General features: G+C 29.1%; 2 protein-coding genes and 1 non-coding gene across 3 annotated transcripts; 1 reads left to right on the top strand and 2 right to left on the bottom strand.

Moving 5' to 3' along the window:
• The first annotated feature begins 585 nt into the window (after positions 1–585).
• TRNAM-CAU (transfer RNA methionine (anticodon CAU)) lies at positions 586–657 on the top strand. Its single transcript has one exon. It is a non-coding gene; the product is annotated as a tRNA-Met (tRNA).
• A 2,254-nt stretch (positions 658–2,911) lies between these two features.
• LOC126677122 (vacuolar iron transporter homolog 1-like) lies at positions 2,912–3,913 on the bottom strand. The gene has a single exon (XM_050371597.2). It carries the CDS (start codon positions 3,819–3,821, stop codon positions 3,141–3,143), a length of 681 nt encoding a protein of 226 aa, XP_050227554.1. The 5' UTR covers positions 3,822–3,913; the 3' UTR covers positions 2,912–3,140.
• A 5,877-nt stretch (positions 3,914–9,790) lies between these two features.
• On the bottom strand, positions 9,791–10,687 carry LOC126677132 (vacuolar iron transporter homolog 1-like). Its single transcript, XM_050371606.2, has one exon. It carries the CDS (start codon positions 10,623–10,625, stop codon positions 9,948–9,950), a length of 678 nt encoding a protein of 225 aa, XP_050227563.1. The 5' UTR covers positions 10,626–10,687; the 3' UTR covers positions 9,791–9,947.
• Positions 10,688–12,000: the final 1,313 nt, after the last annotated feature.

Below are 12,000 nucleotides of genomic sequence, written 5' to 3'. Positions count from 1 at the left end.
ATAAAATATTTTATAATTCAATTAAAAGTCTGTTAAAATTGATTATAAATAAAATACAATGATATAATTATAATAAATTTAATAATATTGTATTACTAACAATTTTTAACTGATTTAGTATTGATTATAAATAAAACATATAGGCATAGTTATAATGAATTTATTTAATTTATAAGTCGATGAGTTACATTGCAAGTCATCACGCAATGCGAAACTGGTTTGATAATGTGGCAAAGTTATGAATATAAAAGTTATTTTGCCTTAAAATTTAATTTAAGAACTTATGGTTATTTATTAAATTATTAATTTTTAAATCAAAAATAATAAAATAATATATTTAACTATTAGTTAAAATATTATAATATTATTACTGTGTGATATTACAAGCTACCTAGTACTAGTAATTTATACAAAACCTTATGTTATTATCACGATAACGATCATTACTTTTTTAATTTTTTTTCTTTCAAAAACTAAAACTCCTTTTCCTATTATTCATCGGGATAAGTACACTAATTGTGCTTTAATCATCCATTCGGTTGGAGATTAAGTTAGATGATTTCCTTGTAAAAAAGCAATCATAAAATCAAAGTGGCGCAGCGGAAGCGTGGTGGGCCCATAACCCACAGGTCCCAGGATCGAAACCTGGCTTTGATATAAACTGTTTTTTTTTTCAAAAGTTTTAGTGCCTTTATTTCATTGGTTTAAACATTTGATTTAAATATTTTTCGTTTTAAACATTTATGATTTTTTCAATATTTAAACAGTGCTTGTTATGGTGATTTTGATTATCTTATTTAATATTACTTTATTTATGATTTAATCAATTTTTAGTTTTTATTTATTTTATTTTATCACCATTGTCCTACAATGCTTTAATGTAACTTAATATTAAATACAAATTATTTTGTATACATAAAATTGCATTGAAATTTTTAGTTAGAATATTACAATACAGATATATAAAATTATTAAAACACTCTTATAATATCAACATTAATTAATTTAAAGTTTCAATATATGCTTTTTATGCATCTAAAATTCTATTGGCTAATATTTATATAGTGGCTTTGTGCCTTGTGAATCACTAATTTATTATGAATTACTTCAAGAAATTAAAAGAACAATTTTAAAAAATTACCACAAATTACCTATAATTAACTACTTTCTTAATTCTTGTGAAATAGCTACTTTTTCTATTCTTACGGGACAGAGGGAGTATATGGTTTTTAATTTAATCATGATCTTTGAAATGTGTCAATAATATATAGAAAGTTGCATTTGTTTTTTAAATTTGATACACGAGATCACAATATGCTGAAATGGCTGTCCAAAATGACTTACACCTAAGTAAAATCACACCAATTAATGAATGTCACGTCATCATATATATCGAATTGAAAAAAAATGCAACTTTCTGCATACAATTGACATGACTCGTAACATCTTATGTTTACATAATTTTTTTATTAGAAACAAAAATGACTTCCACCTCAGAAAAAACACAGCAACGAACATGTCATTATATGTACTGAATTGAGAAAAAAAATGAAATTTCTTATATAAAATTAACTCGATTTGTAACGTCTTACGTTTAGTCCGTTGCTAATTAGCGACAAATTTAATAATTTGTTGCTACATTCAGCTGAAATTTTGACGGGCGGTTTCCCACAAAAATAGCGACGAGTCTGTCGCTAAAATCCGTCGATAGATTTTGGAACCTCGTTTTCCGTCAAAACAGCGACGGATTCGTCAGTAATTTTTTGCGAGAAGTTTCCTGCCAAATTAGTGACGAATTATATTGCTAATCCGTCAGGAAATTACCAATTCAGGGTCTTTCAATCAGTTGGTAATTCACTATTTTCTAGTAGTGTAAAGTTTGTAATGTTTATGCTCAGTTTTTGTTCAATTCGTATTCGTTCATTTATATGCTAAACGACTTGAGGTCGTATTCGTTCATTTAGATTCTAAAGAACCAGATACAAGTAGATATCATTTAGGATTAAAACATAGGATTTTTTTTAATAAAAACATAATAATCAATTTTTTTAAAGACATACTAATTATCAAAAATATTAATAAGAAACAAATGTCAAAGGACAACCATCATAAATCTAAATATGAATTCAACCAACGATAATTCAAAACATCACTAACAAACAAATATCAAATGACAACCATAAATGTCTAGAAATTATATAATTTTATAATTATATTCTAAAATAAATAAATTATAAATTTAATATTTAATTTAAATAGGATTTAGTTCGTGAGCGTATAATCGAGCTTATATACGAGTTAGTTCGCAAACTCTATCGAACTTTTATACAAACCATTCCACGAATTCTCTTAATGAAGCATGCCCATTCACAAATTATTAAAAAAGCTGAAATACGAGGTGTTTATGAACGTGAACGAGTCAAGCACCATATATTTAAACTCGACTCATTTAGATAAATGAACAGAAAATTAAGTTCGAGTTCAATTCATTTATACAATAAATTAATACAAAATGAGCTCTTACCGAGCTGCTCATGGATAGCTTACAGCCCTAACAACAATAAGTTGCATAGTGATTTCATATCAATTGAGTCTATTTAGCAACATAATCTTCCCCCGCTATATTTTCTCTTATTAAATAGTAAATATTAAATTTTTATGATTAATATACTTTCATTTTGGTGCAAGGAAAAATATTGTTCCATGAGTAGCAAGATTTAGTTGCCATATAATTAAAGTTTTCTCACCGAATAAAATAACACAAAAGTATAGTTACCCCGATAATTTAAGACCCGAACAAAATAAGAACAATTATTAAAATATGTAAATATGATTGAATGTTAAATTCAATAATACCAAATCATACATATACTGCAGGATTTATAATATCAAGTAGCTTGGTTCACATAATAGTTCACACAATAATTTTTCATAAAAAAAAGCACACCTATTTATTGGCTATTTCCACAGCAATCTTACACCAAAACAAAGCTTATTTCCATGCATGCATATACAACAATTTGGTTAGACCATACGTTATAAGCCATAGCCAAATTAAATAAAATCTAACCAAATCTTATTTCCATGCATATACAATAATTAAGCATAACTACCAGTTCCAGTCATCCAAATTGATAAAATCAGAGAGCAGTTGATCCAATCAATTTGGTTAGACCAAAGGTTATACCCATAGCCATCAAACCTCCAACTAAAACCCTAACAGAAGACCTTATGACTGGTGCCTTGCCCAACACGGCACCAAACCATCCAAACACCACCAGAGCCAAGCTCACAGCTCCGACCACCGCAGCAAGTCTCACTTTATAATTTGATATGAAAGCAGCAGCCAGCAATGGCACAGTTGCACCCACTGAAAAAGCAAGAGCCGACGCGGCCGCTGCTTGCAATGGGTTCGCTAAATTCTCTTTCTCCCCTTCTTCATTTCCGTTTCCGTTTTCGAGTTGTCTCTTTATTTGAGCCAACTCGATATCCAACTGCGAATACACAGACACGAATTCACCAATTGCCATACTGCAAGCACCGGCAGCTAAACCAGCAAAGCCAGTTAAAATCATGACTTCAATGTCTTGTTTGACGGAACCAACACCCATCATCAGCGACGCAATGGAGATTAATCCGTCGTTGGCCCCGAGAATCGCTGCTCGAAGCCATTGAGCTCTTTTCGAGTAGTCAAACGTGTCGTCCTTGTTGGCTTCAAGCTCTAGTACTGTTGCTAGTTGTTGCTCAACACCATTGTTATTATTAACAGCAATAGGAAACCTGATGGTGTTAAGAGGTACTGATGATTGATTGCTTTCCATTGGAAGTAAAAATTGATAATTATGAGAAAATTAAACAAAGAAATTAATTACTATATATGAGAAAATTAGAATGGATTAGAGAAGTGTGAAGGACACAAGCCCTGAAGAAAAAGTATTTATAGAGGGGAAAAAGAAAGTAGGTCATCTCACTAATGGAGTATAATCATTTTAACTTCTATTTATTTGTCACTAAAGCTATTAGTACATGTTTAAAGTGCTGAGTGCAATTTCCACTCATGTAAGAGACTGATTAATTATTATGTGAAAACTGATTCTGGAATGAAATAAAGATTGCACCAAATTAAGAGGTAAAATACAGTTTGATTGGTTTTATTTTCGATTTTACCCAAGCATAGGAGATTAAAAACAATCAAAACTAAAAAATTAAAAAATATTAAAATTAAAAATCAAATTTAGTATGTATGTATATATTCTAACTTTTTCATAATGTTACTTTCAAAAAATTTATATTATAGGCAAAATATATTTATCTATCTATCTTTTTAGTTTTTATCAAGTATATTCAACGCGTTGGGTAGCAAACTTGCAAAGTCTAGTTTCTCCACAAACGCTCCCCTTCTCTAATTATCAATAAAATAAAATAAAATATTCAAACTTTGTTTTTAACCTGATAGAATGCAATATTAGACGTTTACATGTACAGAACTTACTCTACTTGGCATATATAATATTTTCTCACGTCAGCTAAAAATTCAATATGAATATATTTGTTTACTCGAAAAAATAATGGGTCAACTAATAAATTTTTAAAATTATAGTATATTCGAAAAACTATACATAGTTAATTGTGGATATATGTATACATTAATATATTATAGGCTTAATTGCATAAAACATCGCCAAATTTCGCGTGTTTTTGATATTTAACATAATCTTTTTTTCTTGGCATAAAAAATTATCAACTTTCAAATTTTGACATATTTATCCACGGGATGTGAAACGGCGCCGTTTTGAATGTAAAACGGCACCGTTTTCTACTAAAAAAACGTCCTTTTGTGCTTAATTTTTCAAAAAAAAAAAACGGTTATGTGGACGAATATGCCAAAAAATGAAAGTTGATGATTTTTATGCCAAGAAAAAAAGATTATGTTAAATACCAAAAACACGCGAAAGTTGATGATTTTTGGTGCAATTAAGCCTATATTATACGTATCTCTATTTATTTTTATTTTAAAAAAATAAATGATTGTTAGTTGAAGTTCAACCACAAAGAGTGGAAGAAAAAAAAACCTTAAAAAATCTTAAAATGAGAAACGAACCCAAATAAAAAATTATAAAATTTGTAATAAATAAACCAAATTGATTATTTTTATCTGATTTGGTTTTAATAGCTCAGTCTGTACGAATTCATTTGAAGCCATTGAAAAATCAATTTTAGGGGCCGTTTGGTTCGCCCAAAAAAGGGGGGAATGGGAATGGAAATGATTCCCATTGTTTGTGTTTGTTTTGTCAAAAAAACCGGTCAAACCACAAAACCGAACCAGAACCGTAAAGACGAACCAGAAAATATGGTTAATCGATCCAAGAATTTAGGTTTATGTTTTGATTTTTAATTTTTATGGTTAATGGTTTAGGTTTAGATTTTGGAATTTTAAAAACCGCGGTTAACCGGTTAACTGGTTTATAAATAATATATATATATATATATATATATATATATATATATATATATATATATATATATATATATATTATTTATATATATATTAATTATATATATATTAATTATTCTAAACAAAGAAAATATTATTCAAATAAAATATATTTTATAATCTACACATAAAAATTCTAAACAAAAAACATATTTTATTTATCAATATATTTTTATTTTAGGAGTATATGTATATATATATATTAAAAGAACTTTATTTTTCTTAATAAAATATTTATATACCTAATTGAAATAGAAATAAATAAATTTTATATTTTAATAATTAAATAGAATGAAAATTAAAATTTAATTATTAGACTATATTTAAAAATTTATCTATAAATTTTATCTTTTTTATATCTAATTTTTTTAATGATTATATGGTTAAAAACCGCAAAACCGAAAAACCGAACCGTTTTAAATGGTTAACCGATTTAATGGTTAACCGTTTTAAAATTTTACGTTTAGGTTTTTAATTTTAAAAACCGAACTACTATAGACTGGTTTACATATTACCCTCGTGGACCGGTTAACCGGTCCATGCCCACCCCTACCCCTTACTTCACGGGAATGAACTTTTGGGAATGGGAATCAAAATTTAACAAAAATTTTTAATGATAAATATAAATATATAATTATTAAAAAAATATTTTTTAAATTAAAAAAATATTTAAAATAAAAAAAATATTTTTTAATAATTTTTTAAAAAATATTTTTTATATTTTTTTAAATAATTTTTTTATTTTTTAAAAAAATAATTTTATTTTAAAAAAATAATTTTTTTATATAAAAAATAATAAATATATTTTTAATAAATAATAAATAATTTTTTATTAAAATTTATCCATTCTTATTTTCATTCCTACACTTTGAACCAAACAAAAAATGAAAACAATTATTCTCATTCTCATTCCTTCTTATTCCGATTTCCATTCCCATTCTCATTCCCAACCTTAAACCAAACGACCCCTTAATATACAACCTTACTTGAGAAACATCACAAAAACATCACAAATTTGTGCAGACAAGACCTAGCCTGCATGGTACATATACCTAATTCAGTAAGAATTACTACTAATTTCAGAAGAATTACTACTAATTTGAAAAGGGATACCATATTACAAAAACTGTTTTTACTTTTTATACCTTTAATGAGTCACCATAAGCCTTAAAGAAACATAATAATAATCTCTCAAAATGGATTGCTGAATAGGAGAGCAACATATAATATTAGTAAAATAGAGGGAGTGTGCTCTCCACACGAATACCACAATCTTTTATGCATTTTTATTAACTAAAAAAGCATATAATGGGGGAGATTCCACTTATATAGGCCATTGTTATGCATCATTTCCTCTCTTTAATCTCTCTTATCATTTCTTAATTATATTTCGTTCTTGAGAGCTAAAAGTATTTGGCTCTTATGCACAGAATTTTGGTTGGGGCAAAGATTTCATTCGTGTTTATAGATTGTTTTTTCATAGTTTATAATGGCAGAAAGTTGGTGTTTCTCTATCTTAAGGTTAATCCTAAGTTCAAAACTTAGTATACAGTAAGAGAAAAAAAAATAGTACGGCGGTATAAATTTTGTAACATTTTTCTATATATCAAGATTTATTGTAAGAAAAACATAGAACCTTTTTTTTTTCTTTTTATCATAGGCTTAATTTTATTAAATGAATTGTGCAGTATTTGCAAAGATAAATAACTCTGCATATGAGGGAGCCACTTCAAGAACAAATGATGAAAACTGTAAAACAAACTTCTGAACCACCAAATGAACTAGCTAATTACACTTTGTATAATTGTAGGATATTAAACTCCCTAGGTTATTGAGTTATTTCAAGATTATAGAAATGATATTAAATTTTAAATAGTTAAAAAATGGTCACTATACGTTATCGAATTATTTCTCAGAGAGGTCACCGTCTTAAAATGAGGTCATTAAGTTTATTGCAAATTATAAAACAAACACTGAGTTATACTGTTTTGTTAAAAAATGATACTAAATTATACACCTTTTGTTATTATGACATGTCACGTAGGATAAAACGCAAAAAACTTTAGTGCGTTTTGCATCGAGTGACATCCCGCAAAATAATTTGATAACTTACTGACCATTTTTTAACGATTTGAAACTTAATACTCTTTATGTAATATTGAAATAACTCAGTTATCTAAGGAGTTTTAATATTCTATAATTGTAACTTAATTTTTAAAAGAAAAACTTACACAACTAACCTCCTTTTAATTTATGAAAAAGAAACTAACCTCCTTTTAACTTGTAGTATAAAAACTACTACACTGGTTTTTTGTTTTCTAAAAAACGATGCATATTAGAATTTTTAACATTATAACATAGAAATTAAACTAATAAAAATAACAATATTTTTCTCCCTCAGCTCTGTAATTGATTTTTTCTCTAAAATTTGTAACTCTCTTTTTCCTCAGTTCACATTATTGACGCAAAATCAGAGAAAAAATAATATAATTGATGCTCATAATTGATGGATATGGGTTAACGGTACCAGAGATAACTAAAAAACAAACTAAATCCTATAAAGTTATGGTTGTTCAACCGTATCAGAAGTATCTGAGACCAAACAAAGTACTACTTAAACAAGGGTAGACACCCCGTAACAGATGCATACAAAATGCACAGACGCCCCGTACCAAATGTATCGCATCATGAATGTATGGATGAAGATATGATCGTAATCTTATCTCCACAAGGATATAAAGTTTGAATAAAACATTCACCCCGAGTGATTGAATTCAACTACAACACTAAAATACCTATATAAAGAGGAGACTTGGTCAGGTATAAACTTAATGCATCCTTTTCATACAAAATAACCAGTATTCGTATATTGAAACATAACTTAGGCATCAGAGTGTATTCGGACCAAACATGTCTGAATTATTCTAACCTATTTTATTTTGTAGGTCGAATCAAAAAGGCCAAAGAGATCAGATCCAACATCACCAAAACTATCAAAGAACAATTTCAAAGCAATATGACGAAGGAAAATAAGAAAACACACCCAAGTAAAGAAACAAAAGAGACGACGATTGATTGCAGGGGCAGAGATTTGCAGAGGAAGCTGCATCCAGAAAAAAAATATAAGAGCAAGAATTATAAAAGATATAAACACGACATATATCATTGATGGGACCTGAAGAGGGAGTAGTCGTATTCAATGAGCGCTAGACAACAATCAAATAATGCAACATGGTCTCCACAAAAGAAGAAGAAGAAAGTACAAGATGTAGAAGAAGAGATCAAAAGAGTCATGAAGGCTAATCGAATTCCACCAGCTGAGCGACTGTCCAAATGCTAAACTTGTGATATAAAAGAAAAAAAAATCGCCAAAGACAAAAAAAGCCATTGAGGAAAGCACTAAATCACCTTGAGACGTCATGGAGGCTGATCGGTTGGTCTATTCAATTAGTAGAACATGGGGTCAAGTACGAGTCGTGGATGATGTTGAAGGTACATATACTCGCTTACTTTGCCGCAAAGATGATAAAGAAACTAGAAGAATCAGGAAAATTTGTTATAAAATATGCAGTTCACAGGATAGCAACATAAAATGTAGCAAGAATATGTGTTATTCTTTCAATTAAAAATATAAATTTATATAAAAGAATACTAACAAACATGCAGAATATGAAGCTCTCTTAATAAGATTTACTATAACTAAAAGAAGTAAAAGTAATAAAAGGTACATATACTCGGGGATGGTGAGGCTTATGAGGATGAGGATAAGGATGATGATGATGAGGACGACGACGACGACGACGAATGAGGTTCCGGTGGTGGCGGTGGGAAATGGGTGCGACGTTTTCGCTCGCACTGATAGGAGGCAAAAGCGTCGTGATTGATGTTTGCAGGATAACCTACCAGTGTTATGATATTTGATTTATTGTACGTTTTGTATATAATGTTGTGAATATTGATTTTATTGGAATACATATTTTAATTTTATTTATTTGTGATTCATTTTTTATTTGCTAGATGCATCTATTGTTTAATCAATTAATAAATTTTAATTTAACAAGAAAAATTATTATTTAATAATTAAATTTATAACCATTAAATAAAAAAATTATTCAATTACTTGTGTTTCGAATTTCACTTAAATTTATTAAAAAATAAGGATTGAGGATTTAGGGGTTATGGTTATAAGGGTTAAGTAATTGGAGGCTAGTTATATAGGGGTTAGGAAATTTGGAGATTACAAATTTAATTGGAAAAATGGCATAAAGCTGGAAATTGAAAAAGTAATGGGACAAATAGGAAAGTAAAATTTTATAGAGGCACAAAACAAGGGATTAACCCATCAAATTGGCTTCTTACACGAGAAACCTAGCTTACACAAAAACAAAGCATATTTCCATGGATATACCACAACCCAAACTACCTCCACTTACAATCATCCAAATTGTTAAAATCAGAGTGTTGTTCCAATCATTTTGGTTAGACCAAAGGTTATACCCATAGCCATCAAACCTCCAACTAAAACCCTAGCTGAAGACCTTATGACTGGTGCCTTGCCTAACACGGCACCAAACCATCCGAACACCACTAAAGCCAAGCTCACAGCTCCGACCACCGCAGCAAGTCTCACTTTATAATTTGATATGAAAGCAGCAGCCAGCAATGGCACAGTTGCACCCACTGAAAAAGCAAGAGCCGACGCGGCCGCTGCTTGCAATGGGTTCGCTAAATTCTCTTTCTCCCCTTCTTCATTTCCGTTTCCGTTTTCGAGTTGTCTCTTTATTTGAGCCAACTCGATATCCAACTGCGAATACACAGACACGAATTCACCAATTGCCATACTGCAAGCGCCGGCAGCTAAACCAGCAAAGCCAGTTAAAATCATGGCTTCAATGTCTTGTTTGACGGAACCAACACCCATCATCAGCGATGCGATGGAGATTAATCCGTCGTTGGCCCCGAGAATCGCTGCTCGAAGCCATTGAGCTCTTTTCGAGTAGTCAAATGTGTCGTCCTTGTTGGCTTCAAGCTCTAGTACTGTCGCTAATTGTTGCTCGACATCATTATTATTATTGTTAACAGCAATAGGAAACCTGATGGTGCTAAGAGATGATGATTGATTGCTTGCCATTGGAAAAAAAGGTGATAATTGTATGAGCAAATTAGAGAAGTGTGAAGGACACAAGCTCCGAAGAAAAAGTATTTATAGAGGGGAAAAAAAGTAGGTCAGCTCACTTATGGAATATAATCATATAAACTTTTATTTATTTGTCACTAAGGCTAATTCATAGTACATGTTTTCAAGTACTGAGTGCAATTTCCACTCAAGTAAGAGAGGTTATTAATTATGTGAAAACTGATTTTTGAATGAAATAAAGATTGAACCAAACTAAGAGGTAAAATACGGTTTGATTGGCTTGATTTTCGATTTTACCCAAGTATAAGAGTATTAACAAAAATTGAAATAATATTTGAAATAAAAAAATCAATTTTAGAACAAATAATATATATACGATATGAACTTTTTTTTTTTGATGAATTCGATATGAACTTTTTGAACACATCAAAATGTGATGTTACTTTCAAAAAATTATGTTATAAAGAAAATATGTTTATCTTTGACAAAAAAATATATTTATCTACCAATAATTATATTCTATTTATTAAATATATTATGATTCAAAATTTATCATTCTAATTCATCATTTTTCCAACTTTTGTCAAATATGTTAAACAATGAATATATTTTACAACATTCGAGAAAAAATAGTGGAGCAAACTGATAAAATTTAAAATTATCAAATATCTAGTAAAGTGGATAGACAAATATTTTTTTTCTACATTATATTAATCTCTATTTAAATATATTTGACAAAAATATTTGTTTCGGTTATTATTTCTTTTTTCTTCTACAAATTTGCGCAGACACGACCTAACCTACATAGTACATTACATACACCTAATTCAGTAAGAATTACTACTAATTTCAGAAGAATTATCTCAATTTCACAAGGGATAGCATAATATTACAAAAACTGTTGTTATACCTTTAATGAGTCACCATAAACCCTAAAAAGCATAATAACGATCTCTCGAATATGGATTGCTGAATAGGAGAGCAATAGAATGAATTGTGGGAAATGGATAATATTAGTAAATTAGAGGGAGTGTGCTCTCCACACAAATACCACAATCTTCTATGCATTTTATTAACTAAAAAAAGCCTATAATGGGGGAGATTCCACTTATAAAGGCCATTGTTATGCATCACTAATTTCCTCTCTTTAATCTCTCTTATCATTTCTTAATGATATTTAGTTTTTTCTTTGTTATTGTTATTGTGAAATTAAAGTATTTGGAAAAAAAAAAGTATTTGGCCCTTATGCACATTTGGTTGGGCAAAGATTTCATTTGTGTTTATGGATTTCTTCATAATTAAATAATTGCAGAAACTTGCTGTTTCTATATCTTTAGTAAAACGTTGAATGGAAATTTAATTTCTTCTT

The sequence above is a fragment of the Mercurialis annua genome, linkage group LG1-X, assembly GCF_937616625.2.
Source record: "Mercurialis annua linkage group LG1-X, ddMerAnnu1.2, whole genome shotgun sequence".
In the NCBI taxonomy this organism is placed as follows: domain Eukaryota; kingdom Viridiplantae; phylum Streptophyta; class Magnoliopsida; order Malpighiales; family Euphorbiaceae; genus Mercurialis; species Mercurialis annua.
The sequence above is the reverse complement of the archived record's forward strand: the minus strand, read 5'-3'. Positions and strand labels throughout refer to the sequence as shown.